The sequence below is a fragment of the Tasmannia lanceolata genome, unplaced genomic scaffold (genome assembly GCF_043159265.1).
Source record: "Tasmannia lanceolata isolate RefF3 unplaced genomic scaffold, GAP_Taslan_0.1 ptg000018l, whole genome shotgun sequence".
Classification (NCBI taxonomy): Eukaryota; Viridiplantae; Streptophyta; class Magnoliopsida; order Canellales; family Winteraceae; genus Tasmannia; species Tasmannia lanceolata.
The window spans coordinates 3,479,803-3,504,654 of NW_027518695.1; the positions used below are offsets into that span (position 1 = coordinate 3,479,803).

At 38.9% G+C, this 24,852-nt stretch overlaps 1 protein-coding gene, 1 long non-coding RNA gene and 2 pseudogenes across 2 annotated transcripts; all 4 read right to left on the bottom strand.

Annotated features, from left to right (window-relative positions):
* Positions 1–596: 596 nt before the first annotated feature.
* Positions 597–2,559, bottom strand: LOC143851426 (putative UPF0481 protein At3g02645 pseudogene; annotated as a pseudogene).
* Positions 2,560–4,539: 1,980 nt separating this feature from the next.
* Positions 4,540–9,224, bottom strand: LOC143851359 (uncharacterized). Its single transcript, XR_013236303.1, has 4 exons — positions 9,073–9,224; positions 7,640–7,734; positions 5,223–5,366; positions 4,540–4,871 (listed from the first exon to the last, which is right to left on the bottom strand). It is a non-coding gene; the product is annotated as an uncharacterized LOC143851359 (long non-coding RNA).
* A 984-nt stretch (positions 9,225–10,208) lies between these two features.
* On the bottom strand, positions 10,209–12,255 carry LOC143851423 (putative UPF0481 protein At3g02645 pseudogene; annotated as a pseudogene).
* A 6,453-nt stretch (positions 12,256–18,708) lies between these two features.
* Positions 18,709–21,023, bottom strand: LOC143851871 (PLATZ transcription factor family protein). Its single transcript, XM_077361370.1, has 4 exons — positions 20,705–21,023; positions 20,353–20,598; positions 20,104–20,244; positions 18,709–19,226 (listed from the first exon to the last, which is right to left on the bottom strand). The coding sequence occupies exons 1-4, from the start codon at positions 20,705–20,707 to the stop codon at positions 18,888–18,890; spliced, it is 729 nt and encodes a 242-aa protein (XP_077217485.1). The 5' UTR covers positions 20,708–21,023; the 3' UTR covers positions 18,709–18,887.
* Positions 21,024–24,852: the final 3,829 nt, after the last annotated feature.

Sequence of the window (24,852 nt, forward strand, 5' to 3'; positions counted from 1 at the left end):
ATGAAATTAAACTTCCATTTCTCCATGCAAATTAATCAAATGTTTTCAAAGATCATCAGTATAGGTACAACTCTATCAATGGACTTGATGTTCAGAATTACAGCAAGTTCATCGAATATACCGAGTCATTTAAGAATACTCCACTTTATCTTTGAATTCTTCATTACCCTCCAAGTTTGTATCAAAACAAATTCCAATCCGAATTTATAGTTTTTACCAAATTCCAGTTCTATTGAACAGTTCTATCCCCCCCCCCCCCCCCCCCCCCCCCCCCCCCCCCCCGACTTGCAAAATTCCTTCTATACTGCATGGATGTCCATGCATGCTTTAGTTAGTTTAGTGGCCATGGCCACCCCAATGACCAATGCAGCCAAGTGTAAATTAGTGCCCCCCCCCCCAAGTGTAAATTCCTAGCTCCGCCCCTCATCCTATTAGTTCTCCGGGTGGAAAAACATTAGACATTCCATCTTTTGAAACCAACACTTTTGATGTCATTTGACATACAATAATCTCTGTATGCCTATTATGGATTTGCACCCCTAGATTGATAAACCTTTTGGATCTTATTAACCAAAGAGATACAACTTTGTGCGATGGTTAGCTCAGCACCAATCAAGAATCATCAATAAATTTCCTTACTTCCTTGAAACCACAATAAATTTCATCATCAATAGTAAATCAAGAGGAGAATTCAAGTATCTATACTGGTGTACTTAAAAGCACGACCCACTATATCAAACCAATATATAATATTTTCTACACCCATCGACTGCATTTTGTATAAGGAACCAAAAGTCTGCAATGCAAGGATGACACACAATATCTAACAAATAGATTATGTTTTCTACACCCATCGACTGCATTTGTACATGGAACACAAAGTCTGCAATGCTGTGAGCAATAAGAGAAAGTTAGCTGCCAAGAATGTTAAAAATGGCCATGAACCAAACACATATTTCTTCATAAAAATTCCAGTCCTAACTCTCCACAGACTGGAGTAATAAGTGATGATGCTTTCTATCGCCTTGTCGAGGATTGGTACTTTGGTGGTCTTTATGGATTTACTCATACCATTAAACAAAGTCGAAACTTCATCATCACTCTTGAGACGATTCAAAATGACCCCTTTTTCCCTCAATATCTTCACATCTTCTTTTGTATCGATGATTCCGTTCATCAAATCAATGTAACGTGTAAAGACCATCGCCTCTGGAGCGATTAATCCCTCAAAAGCCACCAAATTCCTTAGCACAATTTCCGAGTTTTCGTCCAAGCTCATGATTGGAAGGTAAAATGTAGCACAAGCTTTGTCAAAGTTGATGGTGCTCAGGCCACCCGTGGCAGGACAAAATCTGATGCCGGCGTTAAATAGCTCGGTGACACTTGGAATTGTAAGCTCCTCAATCAGGGGGGTCTCCTGACACTCGGCCGCCTCTGCATTGGTCGCCATTTCTTCAGCTGAACTTACAAAATCTTCTACTGGACAAGTACTAGTCACCTTAGAGCGGGAAACACATTTGATGATCTCCCATGGAATTTTCACTAGAACCATGATTTGCTTAAATGTTAAGACTCGTTTCATATAACGAATTGGGGCCGAGTTGAGAAAGGAAAACATGTTCAGTACAAACTGAAATGCTTTCCTGCAACCCTCTATATTGTTTTCTTCAACATTTTCTTCTTCAGTCTTAATATCAACTACAACTGAAACTCCCCCTTCTTGTGAGGACACAAGTATGTAGTATAGAAGCTCTAGCAAATGAGCTCTATCTACAAACTCTTCTTCACTTGATGGGAAACTATCCACTGCATTGATAGGAGACAAAGTTTTGAAAAGACTCTTCACCATTTGGGCCAAAACTTCATTCGGCTTTTCATATTGGTAGAAACCAAGTAGCTCTGTGAGTAGGAAAAATGGAACTTGGTTCTCCAACATGATAATATCTCTCAGAATTGCCTGGTGCCCAAGTTTCCTTCCGCTATAATCCATCAGGTGCGAAATTTTTGAGGATACTCCGCCACTTTGAACCACCCAATTTTTCTCCCAAGTTTGTAAGTACTCTATCAAGAAGGAAGCGTCAATGGCGAACAACCACGCCAATGTTTCTCCATCGAAATCCAAGTACTTGTGGTAGCAAGCTCGGATCCGAAGCTCGTGCTCCATGAAGCATTTGGCCACGTCTCGTAACCTGATGTTGTTTTTGAGCTGTTTCTGCATTCTTCTCGCCGAAGAGAGCTTGAAACGCTCCATCTCATAGAGTTCCGATCGTTGGTTATGGTATGGGCCTATTGCAACTAGTTGAGGAGTGTAAGCCTCTTGCTTAATGGAAATTATGGTGGTTGGGATTGCGAAGATGCTGACAGGTACTTGATCTTCTTTCTCATCTTTGAGTACTTCTTCGAGGTCCCGACTGATATCTACGACCCATGAACGCTGACGGATCCTAAGAAGTGGATCGGTGTCTTTCTCTTGTGAAGACATGATTTCTTACAGAGTTAAGAGACTATTCAGGACATAAAATTAGAGACCAAGTACACAACAATATATAGGAAGGAGGTATTCTCATTTAAGAATTTTAAACGTGCTGTATCAATGTGTATCTAACCTAAGTTCCTATTGGGTATGTCTAGAAAAAGATGAGCATTTTGTGGCGCCTAATCTTTGAATGTAGAAAAGTGAATGGGACGTTCTTGTCACTTTGTCTTACTGAACCTAGAATTCTTCGCACTTTTGTCTTACCAAACCTACTACTTTCCATGTTACGTCCAATCTTAATTTCTCAGCCATATAGTAAGTGACAAAGTGAAAAACGATGCACGTTTTGCTCAGCCAAAATGAAAAAAAATATGATGCACGTTTTGCTCGTCTCATCTTTTAACTGCGAGTCACTCTGTAAACAAAATTCTAGCTGGGCCAGGGCTTCTATGTTGGCGCATGTATGTAGCATCGGCTTTTTATGGAGCCCACACCAAAGTAATATCAATAAATTTTGCACAGAGTTTTGCAATATTATGTGCATATTTGCCGTCTCAGCTACTATGAAGATCCCAAGCGGGACCTGTCTAGGCACGTAGCATTTGCCCTTCTTCTTCTTCTTTTTGGGGTTGGCAATTACATGTGGATTTTTAATATCAATGAGGTTTTAACCCTGGTAATTTTCTCTGCTTTGATACCACGTGAAACTACCAATTACTCCAAAACCTTAAGCTGTTGGAGATGGCATTATTTAATCTTTTATACATTAACATGCCCAAGGTGAAACAAGAGTAGAGACTAATGGGGATCAGCCTGAATGGTTGAGGGTTGGTTGAATGGTTTCTCAACCTTGAGGTTGCAGGTTGGATCCCGGCTAACCTACCTAATAAAAGGTGTAGAGACTAGCTAGAGAGGGCTAGCCAGAGAGACTTGAGAAGACGAACGAAGTGGTGGTTACTTGATGAAACAAGTTATGATTTGAAGAGACTTTTGTGGGATTGTTTCTAGATACGGATCCTTATGAAAATCACTTGAAATGTTATTGAGATATAGGGCAAGCTTGGCAACCATGAAAAAAATTTCATGGAATATTTGTATTCCTAGTGCAAGAGTGGTGCAGATAGGCTGGAGAGAAAGAGAGATATGAACTAGTGAGGAGAGCATAGGATGAGAGTGGAAACAAGGAAAAAAAACTATATTAAACAAGGATTTTTTTTTTCCTGTGTTTTCCAAACCTAATGACACGGTTAAGAAGAAGAAGGAGAAGAACCCCAAAGGTATAGCCATTTTTTTTTAGGCAATGATGTTTAATTTTAGTAGTGTTTGAATGGGATCGTAATGACCTTTTAATATTGGGCCTAATGAGAGAGTAGTTGAGTTACATTGAGGCCAACCAAACAATGCCCTTTTTGGTCATTTTACCACTAAAACACCGTTTTGGGGCATTTGCAACCAAACACACAATACCTCTGTTTGCCGTTTAAAATGTCGTTTTGATCTGGCGAGCCAAACATGAAAACGCCGTTTGGCGAAATGTCGTTTTGAACCAAAACACCATTTTGCAAAACGGCGTTTTAAACGTTATTTCAAATGGTACGCCAAACACACCCTTAGTCAAGAGAGGAGTGCCACGTTTGATTGAGGAATGGTGCAAAACGTTTCCATTGTACAACAATTCGTCGTTTGGACTATCAAAGAGGGATTTATTGAGATTTTATTACGCAATTTATGGAGAAAAATCAAGAAAAGAAACCATGGGAAATGGTAGTAGAATTAACCGTGGAAACTTTTCCAAATTACTTGTCATGTAGAAAATCAGATGCAGAGGGGGTGACACGTGGCACCACCACGGCTTAGAGGATTCCGCTTTACTTATATACTAGTTGCAGACCCGTGGAATGCACGGGGCGAGAGAAAAAACTAAATTGTTTATAAAAAGTAGGTCAAGCTTCACATGAGAGTAAGCAAAAGAACAAAAATGAAATCCCTAGATAGCACCCTGAAGTTAGAGTGAATATAAATAATGGAAAGACTAAAAATCTTGTATAAGGAAAAGCTTTTCTTTTTTTTTTTGAATGTTTAAAAGCAAGTAATGATCCTCAACCATAGAGAAGAAACAGGTAAAGTAGCACAAAAAAGAGCAATAAAAAATGGCAACGGATGAAGTTCATGATCCATGGGCAGACTGTAGTTTCTTTTTCTCGTAGAAGTAAGAATCACAAACAGAGACATGGATTACAAACAGAGACAACTATTGCAAGCAAAGAATGAAAAGAAGAATCCCATATAAATGATCGCACTGGCATGGAACATGGATGAAACCCATACTTATAGTTATTCGGGTTGTCCGCCGTTATGTCGATCTTGTCTCTTTCTATCACTGATTGGTGGCTGACTATATAAAGAAAATGTAAAACAAAACCTTTGAGAGACGGGGGATATTATTCTCGTAGAAGTAAGATTACAAACATAGATAACTATTGCAAGAAAAGGTGAAAAAGAAGAAAACCATATAAATGATCACATTGGCGTGGAACATGGATAGATTCAATAGCTTATAGTTGTTCGATCTCGGGCAACCATTCAAATGGGGCATTAATGTCGCTAAACTAATCTTTTCTAAATTTATCATAACTAATATTTACAAATAATCATATTTGACTTCAAAACCATTTGCATATAAGATTATTGTATATGCAAATAAATATTAGAGGTATCCAAAGAGAAGGGCAGGGAGAAAGAGTACCTTCCAAATCTCCTCAATATAAATAGAAGGTGACTTCTGAAGAGATCTCCCATCATTAAAAGCACCAATGATACATAATTTAAAGAGACAAATAAGAAGCTTCATGGAAGACACCATTAACTTTTCATCCGATAGACTAAACACCTACATGGAAAAAATAGAATGAGAAGAATTAAAACTCCGCTTAGAACAGTAGATAGAAATTAAGAATTTAGAGAGATCCTCCACAAATTTCAAGGAAAAAAGAAATCGTTAAGAATTAGTACTCTGCTAAGAACAGTATATAGAAATTTCTGAGGTCCTAAACAAATTTTGAGAGAGGCATTAAGGTTGTTCACGATACGGAAACACGCTCGAATAGCTTCATCAATTTGCCATAGTAGCAAAATTAGCCGCCAAAGAAATCGATACAAAGAAAGAAAACACTTTCAATTTTTCAACTAAATAGAGTCCTAGAACATACCTCTCATTGTCTTTCTCTCTCGAAAAAGCCCAAACTCCTCGCTTTCTATTGCCATGATCATATAATGTAACTCCTCCCTCTTCTAGGCAGCAAACTAAATACCAAATTTCCTCTTTTTGTTTATTAACTCCTTATCTTCCAGCTAGAAAAACGAAATCCCCAATTTCAAGAGAGTTCTTGAAACAAAAAGGAAGTTACTACCTTTTTAACTTTTAGTGAGAAGAAAAACAGAAAAAAATAAAAAGAGAGCCAACCCATGTAATAAATTTAAAAGGCTTTGAATTGATATGGGAACCACTACCTGGGATGTTGAAATATACAAGAGGGGGGGTGAATTGGTTTTAATTATGCCTTTTTAAATTTAAGTATTGAACCTAATTTGAATTTTCTTCTCTTGATTAGATTTTGGTTAGTTCAAATGAGATCAAAACAAAATGAAATGCCAAACCAAAATCAAGAATGAAAGTGCAAGAAAAGGAAAGAACACACCGATATATAGTGGTTCGGGCAAAGCCCTACTCCACTCTTCTTTAGATCGTCCTTAAGGATTTCCACTGTGCGAGACCTCCACGATGCCCGGCTCCGAGGCGATTACACTTCCAAGGGATATTAAATGAGGATGCCCTTGACACCTTTACACCGACTCTCCTTCTTCGCCGAGTTCTAAGCGATACTCCCTAGGGTATTAAGATAGGATGCCCTAGCCACCTTTACAAGAAAATAAGATGAATAGCTTGGCTTCTCTTGAAAGCTTGATGCACGTTGTAGTCCCTTGAATGCTTCTCCAAAGTAGGTTGCAAGTTGAAAGCCCTAAATCCAAACTCAAAAGATTTGCAAGTACAAGGCAAATTTAGGGAGAAAAGAAATTCTTAAGCTCAAATGGGTTGCAAGTTTGTTTGAATGCTTAAGGAGGTTTTTCCAAATATTCAAGAGAGGAAAATAAACCTCTTGAAGGTGTATATATAGCTTCTCAACAAAATATGACCGTTTTGGATTAAAGAATTCAAAAACCAATTTTTAATTCAAAAGCCAACGGCTCTTTTCTCAGCTGTCACGACGTTCTCGGAGTTCCGAGACAAATTCTCAGAGTTCCGAGAGAACAGCCAGAGGAAGAAAAATTCTACTGGACCATTTCTCGGAGTTCCAAGAGAATGGCCAGAAGTTGTAAAAAAACTACTGGACCATTTCTCGGAGTTCCGAGGGAACTCTCGGAGTTTCAAGGGAACTCTCGGAGTTCCGAGAAGCCTAAAATAAGCAGATTTTTATCTTTTTATTGCTTATTTGATTTTGGGCTTTTGGAACTCAATTCCTAAGATAATTTGGAATGTTTATGAGGGTCCTAACATGTTGGTCCACCACATAACCATTCACTAAACCATTTAAGTTCTTAAGTGTTTTTTGAAAACTCTATTTGAAAAACCTTGCCTTGACTTATAAATCTAAAGAGAAAAGATGTACAATGAAATCTATGTAACCTTCAACTTCTCTTTAGCCTGGGTCTTCAATTGATCTTTCCATTTTGTGTATGCTTGCTTGAGAGATGATGTGAACTCCACTTAGCTCATGTGACTCTTGTGTGGTACATCTTCAAGCATGACCATGTGGAGTGTTGGTTTCTTCAATGATCAACCTATCTTAACACAACACTTCAAGGCAAATTGATTAGTATTCAAGAACATAATCAATTATGTTTAGAATCATCAAAACAAGATAGGAGAGTAGACCCTTGGGCCCACAAATATTTTGTAGCATAACAAAAAACTATCAAATCGAGGACTCCAAGAAAAATCTACAGTAAAGAGATTCATGCTTAGATGATTAACTTCTTCCCATCGTTTCACTTGAAGCAACACCAATTCACAACATAAAATAATCACTCTTCCATTTCCTAGAATGCGTAAACAATGACTTAGATTCCAAAATCAAATGGTCGTAGAGCAGAAATTAAAATTACCTGAACCGTGTCTATCAGCTTTGCTCTATCAGAATCAGTGGCATGAGGGGTTCCAAAGATGAAAGAGCTAGGCCATACATTTCCCAAAAAAATACCTACAAAAACACATCATCCTGATAAAATAGTGAAGAAAGAAATAGAATTGCAGAGGGTAGAGAGTTGGTTTTACATTGAAATCAGGTTGGGTTCATGTTGAATCAATTCATTTTTTCCACAAAATCAATGCTCAAAGGATACTTGGGTAACATTTCTTATTAAAAATAACTTATGCACAAGGATCATGTTACTGTAGGTTATAAAAGGGATTTTGCAAGTCATTGGGGGGCCATCGCCCCCCAGGCTATATGTGGTTCCATCCCTTCTTCAACAAAATCTCCTCCCACAGTACCAACTCTGGAGCTGGGCCCTCCACCAGTTGGTAGCCCTAGAAAGGACTGTACCATTGAACCAAGGGAAAAGAAAAATATAAACATGATGTGGCTGAAAATTACAGTTTAGGGTTTGATTTGAATCTAATCTGACCTCAACAGAATTCCGTCATGAGTTAAGCCCCATGTATTTCATCTTTTTCACGTGGTGGAAACATTCGATTGCTTCACCTATGGATGGAGTCACACATCGTGCTGAACCACATAAATTTTATTGCCTTCTTTTGTGTATTGTGTTATGTTTGTTCTGAGTGAGTTTTATTTTTGCTTTCACACCGCTGCCTCAAACTGTAGATTTCTATCTGTTTCATAACACACTAGGACTTCAATTTTCTCCATCCCAAGGGTGGTTGGTTTTAGAAGGCCCATGAAATTGAACTTCCATTTCTCCATGCAAATTAATCAAATGTCTTCAAAGATCATCAGTATAGGTACAACTCTATCAATGGACTTGATGTTCAGAATTACAGCAAGTTTATCGAATATACTGAGTCATTTAAGAAGACTCCACTTTATCTTTGAATTCTTCATTACCCTCCAAGTTCGTATCAAAACAAATTCCAATCCGAATTTATAGTTTTTACCAAATTCCAGTTCCATTGAACAGTTCTATTCAAGGGCGGAGGCACATGTAGCATGAGGGGGGCAATGCGCCGCGCCCCCCCCCGCCCCCCCGGACTTGCAAAATTCCTTCTATAGTGCATGGGTGTCCATGCATGCTTTAGTTAGTTTAGTGGCCATGGCCACCCCAATGACCCGAAAAATTTCGGTCATCTAAAAAAGGTAACCGAAACCGTAACCGAAATATACACTAACCGAACCGAAACCGAAACAAGAATTCAGTTGTTTCTGTTACTTCGGTTATAACCGAAATGCATTTCCCCATTGAATCTGTAAGATCGATTAAATCTATAAAAAAAAAAAAACAGAGAGAAGAACTGCAGAAGGAGAAGAGGGTTTTTGGCCTACCGGGAGCCGGAGAAGAGGAGGAGGAGGAAATCCCACCAGAGAAGAGGAGGTGGAGCCATGGAGGAGATGCCACCGGAGAAGGAAGAGGAGGAGATCCCACTGCCCGCCGGAGGAAGAGGAGTCATCGGAAGGAACTCAAAAGCGTTGTTTGGGCAAAAATAAAAATTGAAAACCTCAAAACTCTAGAAAGCAAATGCCCAAAGAAAACTAGAAAATCTGAAAAGGGGGTGTTTTGAGTCTTTTGACTGTTTGTTTATCAAAATTACTAGAAAACCCCTTTAAGTCTTTTAAGTTTCCACCCTTAATACTTTGTCTTTTCCTAGGAATGATGTTTCCCTCCCCTTTCATACGAACTTAAAAATTTGAAATTGACAACCCATGGTTTTAATGAAAACCAGCCCATGGTTTTAAGGAAACCATGTGGTTTTGCTCAAAAGTAGTCAAAAAGCTGTTGGTTTTAATGAAAACCAGCCCATGGTTTTAAGGAAACCATGTGGTTTTAGTCAAGAGTAGTCAAAAGCTGTTGAAAGGCAATGATGAGCGGTACATTTTTTAATTCACTAAAAAACAAATGAGCATAGGAAGGGAACAGATGGGGACAAATAAAATAGCATATGGCAATCCTCCCCATTTGGTTTTTCAGTTCTAACCGAATTATTTTAATAAAAACCGACACCGAAATTTATTAATAATAGAAACTGAAACCGAACAGAATTACCATTTAACCGAACCGAAATAACCGACTGAATTCGGTTCGGTCAGTTATTTCGGTTATAACCGTATAGTGAACAGGCCTATGTAAATTAGTCCCCCCCCCCCCCCCCCCAAGTGTAAATTCCTAGCTCCGCCCCTCATCCGATTAGTTCTCCGGGTGGAAAAACAATAGCCATTCCATCTTTTGAAACCAACACTTTTGATGTTATTTGACGTACAATAATCTCTGTATGCCTATTATGGATTTGCACCCCTAGATTGATAAACCTTTTGGATCTTATTAACCAAAGAGATACAACTTTGTGCAACTTTGTGCTATGGTTAGCTCAGCACCAATCAAGAATCATCAATAAATTTACTTACTTCCTTGAAACCACAATAAATTTCATCATCAATAGTAAATCAAGAGCAGAATTCAAGTATCTATACTTAAAAGGACGACCCACTATATCAAACCAGTATATAATATTTTCTACACCCATCGACTGCATTTGTATACGGAACCAAAAGTCTGCAATGCAAAGATGACACACAATATCTAACCAATAGATTATGTTTTCTACACCCATCGACTGCATTTGTACATGGAACACAAAGTCTGCAATGCTGTGAGCAATAAGAGAAAGGTAGCTGCCAAGAATGTTAAAAATGGCCATGAACCAAACACATATTTCTTCATAAAAATTCCAGTCCTAACTCTCCACAGACTGGAGTAATAAGTGTTGATGCTTTCTATCGCCTTGTCGAGGATTGGTACTTTGGTGGTCTTTATGGATTTACTCATACCATTAAACAAAGTCGAAACTTCATCATCACTCTTGAGACGATTCAAAATGACCCCTTTTTCCCTCAATATCTTCACATCTTCTTTTGTATCGATGATTCCGTTCATCAAATCAATGTAACGTGTAAAGACCATCGCCTCTGGAGCGATTAATCCCTCAAAAGCCACCAAATTCCTTAGCACAATTTCCGAGTTTTCGTCCAAGCTCATGATTGGAAGGTAAAATGTAGCACAAGCTTTGTCAAAGTTGATGGTGCTCAGGCCACCCGTGGCAGGACAAAATCTGATGCCGGCGTTAAATAGCTCGGTGACACTTGGAATTGTAAGCTCCTCAATCAGGGGGGTCTCCTGACACTCGGCCGCCTCTGCATTGGTCGCCATTTCTTCAGCTGAATTTACAAAATCTTCTACTGGACAAGTACTAGTCACCTTAGAGCGGGAAACACATTTGATGATCTCCCATGGAATTTTCACTAGAACCATGATTTGCTTAAATGTTAAGACTCGTTTCATATAACGAATTGGGGCCGAGTTGAGAAAGGAAAACATGTTCAGTACAAACTGAAATGCTTTCCTACAACCCTCTATATTGTTTTCTTCAACATTTTCTTCTTCAGTCTTAATATCAACTACAACTGAAACTCCCCCTTCTTGTGAGGACACAAGTATGTAGTATAGAAGCTCTAGCAAATGAGCTCTATCTACAAACTCTTCTTCACTTGATGGGAAACTATCCACTGCATTGATAGGAGACAAAGTTTTGAAAAGACTCTTCACCATTTGGGCCAAAACTTCATTCGGCTTTTCATATTGGTAGAAACCAAGTAGCTCTGTGAGTAGGAAAAATGGAACTTGGTTCTCCAACATGATAATATCTCTCAGAATTGCCTGGTGCCCAAGTTTCCTTCCGCTATAATCCATCAGGTGCGAAATTTTTGAGGATACTCCGCCGCTTTGAACCACCCCATTTTTCTCCCAAGTTTGTAAGTACTCTATCAAGAAGGAAGCGTCAATGGCGAACAACCACGCCAATGTTTCTCCATCGAAATCCAAGTACTTGTGGTAGCAAGCTCGGATCCGAAGCTCGTGCTCCATGAAGCGTTTGGCCACGTCTCGTAACCTGATGTTGTTTTTGAGCTGTTTCTGCATTCTTCTCGCAGAAGAGAGCTTGAAACGCTCCATCTCATAGAGTTCCGATCGTTGGTTATGGTATGGGCCTATTGCAACTAGTTGAGGAGTGTAAGCCTCTTGCTTAATGGAAATTATGGTGGTTGGGATTGCGAAGATGCTGACAGGTACTTGATCTTCTTTCTCATCTTTGAGTTCTTCTTCGAGGGCCCGACTGATATCTACGACCCATGAACGCTGACGGATCCTAAGAAGTGGATCGGTGTCTTTCTCTTGTGAAGACATGATTTCTTACAGAGTTAAGAGACTATTCAGGACATAAAATTAGAGACCAAGTACACAACAATATATAGGAAGGAGGTATTCTCATTTAAGAATTTAAAACGTGCTGTATCAATGTGTATCTAACCTAAGTTCCTATTGGGTGTGTCTAGAAAAAGATGAGCATTTTGTGGCGCCTGTGATCTTTGAATGTAGAAAAGTGAATGGGACGTTCTTGTCACTTTGTCTTACTGAACCTAGAATTCTTCGCACTTTTGTCTTACTAAACCTACTACTTTCCATGTTACGTCCAATCTTAATTTCTCAGCCATATAGTAAGTGACAAAGTGTATAATAATGAAACTTGAACAGATAAATAAGATATTATTTCAAGGTGATTTGCTAGGGACCAGCGCAGAAGGTATTTCACGCACCGGTCTCATGCAACAGCCGGTGCGTAAAATGCCTTCTGCGTTGGTCCCTAGCAAATCCCCAATCCAAGTGTATTATATGAATTTGGGGTTGAATTCCTACCAAAGAGGAACCAAAATGAAAAAAATATGATGCACGTTTTATGGAGCATCATATTTTGTGGCTGTAATGAAAAAATTCTAGCTGGGCCAGGGCTTCCATGTCAGCGAATGTATGTAGCATCGGCTTTTTATGGAGCCCACACCAAAGTAGGGCCCAATATCACTGAATTTCTTAGCATGTGATACATGTGGAGTAAATAACACTAGGTCACACGCAAGCAGGGGTGCAACGTGGGTTGAGCTTTTGCTAAAAAAAAATGAATTGGAATCAAGCCGAAACTGGCCCAATTAATTTTACAGTAAAAGCTCAACCCAAATTGCCAAACATTGACCTGAGTTGCACCCCTACAAAATGGGATCTGACCCAACTCTGTAACCTAAGGGCCTATTTCGTGGCTACTGACAATATTTAATCTTATCTGTAAAGGGAACACTAAGGACTATTCGGAAGCCATCAACTATTATCATTTCTAACACTATTGCAACCATTGTCTGCAAATAATCATACTTAACTTCACTGTAGAATATATAAGAGGGCAGTGTTAAATCAACTCCCAATATCTTAAATCAACTCCCTATGTGTCTTTCTCGATCTCTCCTATGGGTTAGAGAGAGAAAAAAAGGAGAGAGATAGACACATGGGGAGTCGATTTAAGATATATGGGAGTCGATTTATCACTCCCCATATAAAATTGTCTGCCAAATAATTTTTAGAGGTATCAAATGAGGGCCTTCGTTTTTTCCCTTTATATTTCATCTACCTGTCTTAGTTTGTTTTGTAGGTACATAATAAGCAACAAAGAATTTGAAAATCTTAGAGATGTTTTTTTAATATTAGAAAATTTTGAAGATTCCCCAATTAAAAAAAATCAGCGATTTCTGATATTTTCTAAAGTTTTTGTAATATCAATAAATTTTGCACAGATTTTTGCAATACTATGTGCATATTTGCCGTCTCAGCTACTATGAAGATAAAATTCATGAAATATTTGTTTGCCCTGTTAAACCACCTGTTACTCCAAAAGCTTAAACTGTTGGAAATGACGTTATTTAATCTTTTATACTTTAAAACTCCTCCTCACGTGTGGCCTCTCTTTTTTAGGGTTGGCTTACACGTGGCACATGTGGTGTTACGAACCCGAATCTACCAAAGTAATTTATTCCACCTCAAGCGGGACCTGTCTAGGCACGTAGCATGTGGCCCCTCTTCTTATTTTTGGGCAGGTTGGCAATTACATGTGGATTTTTAATATCAAGGAGGTTTTAACCCAGGTAATTTTCTCTGCTCTGATACCATGTGAAACTACCAATTACTCCAAAACCTTAAGCTGTTGGAGATGGCATTATTTAATCTTTTATACTTTAACATGCCCAAGGTGAAACAAGAGTAGAGACTAGTGGGGATCAGCCTGTAGCTCAATGGTTGAGGGTTGGTTGAATGGTTTCTCAACCTTGAGGTTGCAGGTTGGATCCCGGCTAACCTACCTAATAAAAGGTGTAGAGACTAGCTAGAGAGGGCTAGTCAGAGAGACTTGAGAAGACGAACGAAGTGGTGGTTACTTGATGAAACAAGTTATGATTTGAAGAGACTTTTGTGGGATTGTTTCTAGATACGGAGCCTTACGAAAATCACTTGAAATGTTATTGAGATATAGGGCAAGCTTGGCAACCATGAAAAAAATTTCATGGTTTTCCAAACCTAATGACATCCTCTCTCTCTCTCTCTCTCTCTCTCTCTCTCTCTCTCTCTCTCTCTCTCTCTCTCTCTCTCTCTCTCTCTCTCTCTCTCTCTCTCTCTCTCTCTCTCTCTCTCTCTCTCTCTCTCTCTCTCTCCAGTCGTTTCTATCCCCCCTCTCAGCTTGTGTACACAAATATTCCATGATTTTTTCGTGGTTGCCAAACATGCCGTAAGAATCCCTCAAGTTGGTCTATAGATTGATTTTTTTTCTTATAGGTGTAAAGAGATGAGGATTTTGTGGTTGTGATCTTTCAATGAAGAAAAAAGAATAGAATGGTGTCATTGTTGTCTTATTAAGCCTATTAGTCTCCATGTCTCATTCAATTTCTCTTTATTTATCAATCATATTGAGTGGTGACAATCCAAATGGTAATTCAATTGACATGGAAAAGATAACGAAGACGTGTTTACAATTGTATCTATCATATGAGTTTGGGGTTGAATTCTTAGCTCAATTGGACGGTGCTTTTGCAGCCTTGACTTCATTACATGTTTGATCTAATCTTCACCTACCAAAGACAAAACCAAAAAATGGAAAATTATTACAAGGGTTTTCCATCATCTCACGTTCTCAATGTGCATCATTCGGGTTGTCGCAATGACAAAAGAAACGGGGGATTTTGTAAAAGAAGTCTTCTACTTTGTCAATTTGCAAAATGAGTCATCGACATTTGACCAAATTTTGAAAATTGCGTCATTTAGCTAGTAGGGGTGTCAATGGACCCGGACTGTCCGATAGATCCAAAGGATTCAAACGTTAAAGGACAGGATTTGGGAGTAAATACCTGGATTCGAATGTGTTCATTGGAATATTGGATCCATACCCTAAGGTCCAAAATTATTATGGATGTTGAGTAGTGGCAACCGGGCCGTGCCGGCGAAATTTCGCAGCCCACATGGCCCGCGAATGAGCCGGAGGTTAGGCACGGCACGGCCCGTGGCCCATGTCGTGCCGTGCCATGCCGGCACGAGAAAACAGCCACATAAAGCCTTTTTCCACTGTTTCTTGTCGTGCCGGGCCGTTTCGTGCCGCTTTTCATGCCGTGCCGTTTCGTGCCGCATGCCTAAACCTTCAACCCGGCACGGCCCACTGTAGCAATCGTGCCGTGCCAGGCGTGCCTCTGGGCTGTTGCCACCTTGAATGTTGACCCAGAAGATTTGGGCACAACAGCTGGATTTGAATGTGTTCATTGGATCCATATACTAACTTCCGAAATTATTATGGATCTTGACAAAAACCTTGCTACAAAATCCCATGGAGTGTCCTTAATTCAAATGGAGAAAACCGACGTACAAGAAGACCCTCTGGGGCTGTTTGGATATGTGGATTTTGGAATCCAGGTTTTAGTTTGAAAGTGGTGTAAAATTCCGGAGTTTACAATCCATTATCCTGGATTTTAAGTAAGAAATTCAGGTTTCAGAAATCTCTCCACCATCTTGAGATTTCTAAATCCTGAAAACACGGGACGACCTCTTACTCTCTCGCTCAATGGAAAGAAGGACAAGAAATCAGGAAACAAAGGGCGGTCTTCTTCTTCTCTACTCTCTCATCCAGGATTTTGAGGAAATTCAAGATTCTAAAATCCGCATATTCAAACGGCCCTTTTGTATTTCGTTCATCTATGTCTATCTATGGTGGGTATTTTCCTAACTTTAATAAACCTTCACAAAACATGAAATAATATTTCGTTTGATGACAATTATTCTCTCTCTTGAATACCTTCTCTATTCTTTCAACCGTAAACCCTATTTGTGTACAATGTAAGTAGGACCTAGGATGCTTCGATGGGCGGTCCGATTTAAAATAGATCCAACCGACAAGGGATCTGATGGAGTAAAATACGGTATATCCGTAGGATTATGCCACGTGACCATTATCTATTATCTACACGCATAATCAACTAGCCTGACACGCTATTAACCCTTCATGGTAAATAACGCCTTGCCCAATCATAGGAACAAAAGCTTTCTATCGAATAATTAGGAGGGTCCACATGGCGCACAAGGACAAAAGGCTACATGTAGAGGAGACAAGCTTATATATACGTGATAACACATTATGAGAAGGAGGTCTTTTTCTTTTCTTGTCTACTACTCGATATTTGCCTACAAAAAAAAACCTGGAACACGAACCAGAGGAATGTTCACCATTAAAGGAAGGTTTTAATTGCTCATTGAGGCTAGTATAACTACTGGAAATGAGGAGAACAGGTGCTGGACGCCCGCACTCGCCTTTCCCGAACCCTACATTCATCCTTGATCACTTATACCTCAGAAAGAAGCATTAGTTGAGTCTAGTAACTTTGTTATCCACTTCATCATCTTGCTGTTCATTTATTTGGTTGGGTTAAAATCTGACTTGGGTGTCGAAGTGGTCGTCCGGGACCAAGCCCGGGACCGCTGACTGCCTCTTTTTAGTAATTGTAGATATCCAGCGGAGATTCTCTATCACCCGCACGATCACAGATCCAGATTTTGGCACCATCAGGATCCATTTAGATAGTGACCAAGACATAGTTGGATTGGGACCAAGACATGGATCCAATCCGAAGTGGATCTGTTTTGTCATGAAATGTGGTTCGATTATAGCTCCTTCGTGTACGCGCATCCGTAGGGATTAGTCCAGTCCTAAAATAGGGTGAGGACACCCTATGTCAATAAAAAAAAATTATAAAAAAGACAAAACTACACTTACGCGTAAGGAGGCAAAAATGCAGTTATTTTAGCAAATTATTCTGAATGAGACAAAATTACAATCAATAGAACAGCCCAAAATACATTGGCTGCTGAAATTCAAACAACAAGGCCAACTTGGAACTCCCACAATTCGTACCATATGGCATGGTTACCCAAGATTAAAATGAAGAAATAAAATTGCTAAAGATCTTGACTAGCAAGGAAAAGATAACATGGGCTTAATTAGTTTCAATTTTTAATTTTAAGAAGATTTTGTTACGATAAAAAGGGTAACTACCTTATAAAATGCCCCTTGTAAAATCACTAGAAGGGGTGTTCTTGACAAAAAAAGGGGGGCTCATTTACCATCTCGCAAAATTGAAAACCGGATTCCGTTTTGGGAAAAAAAGGGGCATCGACCAGTAGCAGCCACGTCCACTAAAATACAAAAAGAGGAAAGCAAAAATCCCATAAAGCAATAAATACACTTTAAAATGGTCAAATCAACGGTCATGTCACACTCGTTTTTATTTCCAAAACGGAATCCCGTTTTCAAAGTGTTTTCCTGTTATAGGAATGAATGAGTGATAATTTTGTAAGGAATTTGAATAGTGAAAAGATTCCAAGAAATAAGCACTCTCCAGTCCAGTCAAAGTCAAAGCAAACCCCTCCCTTTTAGTCAATTACTTTTACCAAACATCTATCATGAAGGATGACAAAGATTTTAAGTTTAATAAGAATAGATTAGAATTTAAATCAGGAACAACGTACACGAGTGCACCTCCCAAGCATCCAGCTTTATCTGCTTCAATCCTATTCTCAAGGCATGACTCTGCACGATTAATAAATATGTAGCATTTTAGTGGGCCCTTCTATGTGGCCAATCATGGCCAGTCTAGGCGTCTCACCATATCATTTGTTCTATATAATTTTCCAAATTTTAGTCCTGTTTTTTTTATAAGATCGTGTAAAGAGAACCCACCTACAACATTTCAAACAAGCTGTGGCTCCTGCAAACCTTAACAGAATATAAAAACCACATTCAAAAAAAAAAAAAAAAAAAATTATCCCAGAATTCATCATGCAAGAGCGGAGTTCTACCAACTTAGGGATGGATCATGGAAAGTAAGACATTTTCTTTTAGCTTTCTTCCTCCCGCGCCCACCGCCCGGCCCGTTTTAGTGGGGAAGATTAGCAACGTCAAGTGCCAGATTGTATCACTACATGTGTCTGTCTATATGGAGTCTCACCATATCATTCCTCGTATACTTATATAAGATTATAAATATTTAGGTACTGTTATTTTGATATGAACGTATGAGAGAAATTGCCTACAAGATTTCAAACAAATTGTGACTTGTCCAAACCCTAACAAAGTGCTTCTCAAAAGCTGTATAAGGAATTATTACATTGTTATAAATTATTTGATCATACTTAATTGGTGATTTATAGGTAATATTATAGTTAAAATAAATGTTAAGAAATAATAAAGTATAAATTTACTTAAAATTGGCTAGACATTATGATAAAATGCATTAATAACATCCATCTATTATGATATAGATGCGATAAATAAGCTTATAAAATGATATTTTTATGGGGTTAAGGTCGTTAGGCGCAACTCAGGTCGATTTTTGTGAATTCGGGTTGGGCTTTTACCATAAAATTGGGTCAGGTTCATGTTGATTCCAAATCATTTTTTTTAGCAAAAAGCTCGACCCGACCCGACCCAAGTTTCAAGGCTATTAGAGACCTTTCTATGTATATCACGATATAACGGCTATCTTGCTATGCATATCTTGATATGTCGGCAGCCTTGTGACTTTGTGAAAGAGACATAAGAAAAGAGTACAATTCTCGACTGGAAGATTTAAATAAGAAGAGCCCTTTGGAAAATGTACAATAAAACTTGGAATTGGGAATCACGTGAAGCCATTAAGACAAAAACTTCGACCAAGTATTTAGAAAATAGCAAAGAGAGAAAACAAAGAAATTAATAGTGAGTCAAAATGAAAGTCTAACATAGAGGAGATCTATGTGGAATGCCTTTCCTTCTGCTGATGCTTGTCTCCATGTCTTCGTTGGAAATACTGCTAGCTGATCTTGAATACCCGTAGAGCCCACTTCTCTTCTTTCGAATGAACTCGGTGCACCCGAGGGTTGGATTTTCTGAGCCAGATGACCCAGAAGATGAACCCATGGCCTCTTCTTCATCCACCACCGTTGATCGCGGTGTCTCGTTGTTCTCATCATCTCCCATGTCCTGATGGGCTAGGAAGTCAGGGCTAAGTTGCAACCAATCACATGTTCTTAAGTAGGCTGAGAGATCCTTCTTTTGCTTCAGTACAAAATCTACCTGATTATATCACCACACAGCCAATTCACCTTAATTAACCCATCATTATTCCCTCAATCATCAAGAAAATAACCCCAAAAGAATATCTCTATATACATGGGATTTGCTAAGGACCATCGCAGAAAGCATTTCGGGGATGGGCTGTTGCATGTGAGAACAGCCAAGTCAGATAAAGTAAATGAATAAGTCAAAATCTGAGCCTGTGTGGCTGCTCTCACATGCAACAGTCCATCCGTGAAATGCCTTTTCCGATGGTCGCTAGCAAATCCCTGTATACATATATATAATACACACACATACATATACATACACACACTGATATTGGCACTACGGTGTTTTGATAATTGCACAAACACAGCTTGCCTTTATTATGTGAACAGCTGTCACATTGTTATTACAGTTCCCAAAAGCTCTGAGAAGCCAATTAAAATGGAAAAGAAAAGCTGTGTTTATGCAATTATCAAATCACGGAAGTGCCAATATCAGTAGCCTAAATATATCAACATGTATATCCAAAATGGATGATGTATTTTGTGTTACACTTGACATCTAAAAAGCAAATAATTTATGTATCTGTGTGAGAGCAGGTGCAATTTGTTTATTTGTGTAGAAAACGGCCATAATTTTTTGATGGAAATTGGACTTTAAAACTGTTAAACGTTTTTGTCTTGAAATCTATCCCATAGAAGCACAACATGGTGAACCACGTAAATCTCTTGTTTTCTGCAACTGTCTTCTGTCTAATTAATTTCTCTGTTTTGTATTTGTTTCCTGTTGTGTTTTGCAATTGTCGACGACTTGAAAAAACTAAAACTTGATATAAAATAAAAATAGAAATTAAGTGGGTCTTCATGACATAATAGTAAGAATGTTGTACCTTACAGCCTAGAGAGCAATGAATATAAGGTTCTTGCAGGCTTCTATCACAGGTGGTGCAGTAGTTGCCAGAGCCCTTGAACTGCCTACTCTGAGGGCGCTTCTTAATGAACACTACTTTGGCACTATTTATGGTATATGCCTACAAGAAAAGTGTAAATGAAAGAAAAAAGAGAATTGAGAATTCCATTAGAAGACATGGTTTTAGCCAACAAATTAAAGAGAGGTGGTGTTGTTACAACATACTAACCTGAACATTAGAGCAGTCTATGAGTTTCTCAAGGTCTTCTAGCCGAACTACGTCGTGGTAAACATAGCGACGCACCTGAACCAGCCTATGAAAACGATGAGAAGTGAGACAGTGAGGGCAAATGCTAGTGCAGCAATCCAAACAACAGATGTTCTTCTCATTCTTCTTTGCGCTTTCATGTGTCGAACACCCCACGAAGAATTTCTGCGAGTTGAGAGCTTCCAACCATGCTGGCTTCCGAATTGCCTACAAATTATCCATAACAAACAAGAAAAACCCATTATAATTGAACAAAATTCAGCCCCAATTGAGCAAAAAATAAAGATAAAATTGGAAAAGGAGAAAGACCCACCATGATTACGTAGAAAGAGATGACGACAATGGCAAAGGAGGTGTCTCTTTTACTCCATATAACTGAGAAGACAGACAAATAATGAAAGGTAAGGAGAAGAGATTAGGGTAGGGGTGAGTATTTATGGAGGGTCACAAGCAAACATGGGGTATATATTTATTCCTTGGTGAAATACACCACAGTTTGTCAAGCGCTTGTTGTAAGGATAGCAATAAAGAATGGAGTAAGATATGAGGAGAACGTGGGCGCTGTTTCCGTGTCTCCCAAACCCTACCCTTTAACTATTCCCACCCTCTCCTTGGCTCGAGAGCTCTCAAACCCTAAACTAATGTAACTCCACGCAGCTGCCCAAGAAAATTTTGATTCTTCTTTACATAGCATTTGTAGTGGAGCATGCATTTCATGGGGCACCTGTGCATAGCTTATGCGTTGACGTGGCTAACTGAAATGCATCAAAGTTTCTCCTTTGGGTGCAATTTCTTCTTCTTTCGTTGTTTCCTCAAATGGGTCCAATCCACCTATGTCTTGGTCATGATCCATTTGGATTGGGTCAGATCCTTTAATTTAGGAGTGGTTTTCGGATTCTACTTTTAGAGTTTGGGTCTGATAAATCACAAAGATTTCACTGATACTGGATGATTACAATCAACCTTAAATTGTGCTTATATAAAGGCTATAGAGCACTTAGGGATAAACATAGGAAGATAAGATAAACACGAGAAAAGACATCTAAATCTAATCTAAGTGGATAGTTAGGAAATCTAATCAAGCTTCCTCTCATCAAATGCTTTATGATCCAACGGCTGAGATATCTCACACTCTACTAGGGTCACAATCCATTTCGAAATGGACTATCCTAGGTCCTATATACATTGTTCACTCTACTAGGGTCACAATCCATTTCGAAATGGATTGTCCTAGGTCCTATATACATAGTACACAATTAGAGCTTAGGCTTAGACAAGGAAGAGGGAAGAAACTCAGAGAGTAGGAGGAGAACCGTCATTGAAAGGAAGAAGAAGAAATATAAAATATTGTTCGTGGTTTTGAGTAGGGTTTTTAACTTTACGAAAATATCCCTCATGAATAGCATAAATGAACAAAATGTATAAAGGGTACGTTATTATCGTTGATTGGCACCCTTCATTTGGATCTAGGACGCTCCATTGGATTTTTGGCAGCGTTTCGGACCTTACGATACGTTGAACACGGTCGGATTCAACATTTTGCCCAAATACTGTCCATTAGTAGTCAGGTCCTTGGGATCCATTCTGGGTCCGTTAACACCCCTAGGTACAATTTATTCTTCTTGTCTCTTTACTCTTTTTTGTTCATATAGGCTACTCTTGATTAGCAATGTACAATGAGGTCTGAGCAAAATCGAATAAAAGTACAGGTAATGTCATGCCAATGACCCCATTGTACGATTCCAATGAGGGAGCATATGAGACTTGGAGAGAGAGAGAGAGAGAGAGAGAGGTTAGGTTTGGGTTGCATCAAGCTTTAGAAATTCCAACACTATCATTTGTGGCTTTGGATTCTGATTATTATAATGCTCTAACCATTTGTGTCCATCATGTTATTTTTTAGAGCTTTATGGATGACAATATACCCATTTCCCCATGTTTTCCGGTAGGCAAATCACACCCTCTCTCCGGTGCCTGGCCGGAAAACAATGGACGCCCATGATTGCATCCTGATTTTGCTGCACCCTAGAATGTCTCTGATAAGTTGTATATTTTTGTTTTTCTCATAAACAAGAACGAAAACTAAGGTTTGAAATAAATTTTAATATTGTTTTGGTCAAAAGTAGCCCCACCGGCCAATATATAAAAGCATTAACGTCATAGATATGCTCATTTTGTACTTTTCTATGTTATTTAATTCGAAATGAATCATCCAAAATATTTAGAAAAATCTATAAAGGGTGAGGGAGTGCAAAGTATATTTTGAAACTTATTAGAATAATAGTTAAATCTGCGCAAACATAGTAAATAAAGAAAACTTTAAAGAGAATGCAAAATAAGAAAGAGAGAAAGGAGAAGACAAAAAAAAATAAAAAATTACTCAATATGCATGTGAAAGTTTAAAAGAAAATGAAAAGATGAACTCTAATGTAGAATAAGTCTTAGAAATCTACAAAATTAGAGTAAATTTGCATACACAGTAAGCAAAGAAAGTTGGTAAGAAAAGAGAAAGAAATACAAATGTTTTGAAGTAATTATTTAATAATTGGTTGTTTTCAAAATCTACAAAACTAGTACAATTGCATAAAACATAAGTAAAGAAAATTAGTAAGCAAAGAGAAGGAAATTCAAATGTTTAAAAGTAATAGCTGTTGGGGGTTCCACGCAAAAGAAAGATCCCACATCGGAAATGTGGATGGGTTATAAGGGCTTGGGCACCCTCCCCTTAACGACAAGATTTTGACGGCGAGTTCTACCGGGGTACTAGCAAGTGGTATCAGAGCCGGGCATGGTAACCCCGGTATGCCTCCGAGGACGGAAAAATCTGTCGGGGAAGATCTCGTAGTTCCCACGTTGCTCCCCCGTGGATGGGCGAGATTGTCCACGCTGTTTCTGTGTTGAGGGGGAGATTGTCGGGGTTCCATGCAAAAGCAAGATCCCACATCGGAAACGTTAGGGAGATGTGGATGAGTTATAAGAGATTGGGCACCCTCTCCTCAACAGTTAGCTTTTGAGGGCGAGTTCTACCCGGATCCCAACAATTGCTTAATAATTAGTCATCTATGATATATGCCGATAATATAATCATCCAAACATAATGTAGAGTTTAGTAGAGTACTGACTCAAATTTGCTTTTGTTAATACTATGCACAGTGCGCACATTATTTACTTTTTATAGATTAATTGGTTATTAGTTCTAAATCAACTATGTTCCACTAAATGAACCATCAATTCTCCTCACTAATCAAATTGCAAAAATGCTATAATACAATTTTACAAAAGATGGGGGTACGATTGTGTTTGGTTGCACAATCTAGACTTGGGATGCCATGCCTTGTTTGGTTGCCAATATTGCATTGAACTCCCCGGATACTCCCTGGGATGTCTCCTAGGTAATTACTGCATGCCTGAGGTGGCATTCTTGTCCCTCCATATAACTCTCAAACCAAATTCTACAAAAAAAAGGTGGAATTTTGCTTGAAAAATTTCAAAATGGTGCTTTTTCTCTCATTCCCTCATTGTCTCTTCTCTCTATATTGGTAGTGACACCCCCTACTTATTCCACTACTCTCTGAGTCTATGTTTCGCAATCAAACTCTACTTACCACTATTTTCCAAGGTACTTCCAAGCAAATCCAATGCGTGTCTCCTCCATGTTGACTACTTATCCGACTACTCTCGAGTCTACGCAATGCATCCAGACCCTTAACATTGCCTTGCATAAGAAAATTTCTAGACATCACTTGACTTTGTCTTGGGGAAGAAGAAATCGTTTCAAACTGAGTAATTTTATAAATGAGTCGGGAATTTGATCGGCGCTAGCTAGAAAGAAATCAGATATCGAGATCCTTATGAGCTACCAATCACGAAAAAATCCAAATCGACGTCAGCATGCTTACTTTATGCATGAAATATTGGGTTCCCTGTGAGGTAGATGACACCAATAATATGGTCACACCAAAGTATTGGTGGTTTCCAAAGATATAGGCCGACCTCATGAATTACCAATTGTAGCCAAGTGACCATCTCAAATGGACTGATTATCTGACTGTTAGATTGCAATAGATAGAACCAATCAAAAAAAAAAGAAGATTGCAATAGATCATAATTACATGGTCTAGATTGGCTCTGGAGTGCCTGTAAGCTTTAGTAAAGCCCTGTCCGCCCCAAATAAACGTTCGATCAAGATTGATCGCCAATCTATGGCTTGGATCGCACCCTATGGCCTTTGATTGTTGGTACGCAACTGGTTGCGATCAGACAATCTAGATTGCACCCAATCGAGCACCGACTGTTACCACACAATCCTACGCTCTAGACCACACCCTATCAACCACTAGTTGTTAGAGCACATTCGAGCATGATCCTACGGTCCAGATCACAACTGCTCAAGATCAGCACCCCATCACACCAATCATGATCAAAGGCTTAGATCAAATCTATAAAAAAAATGTGCTCAAA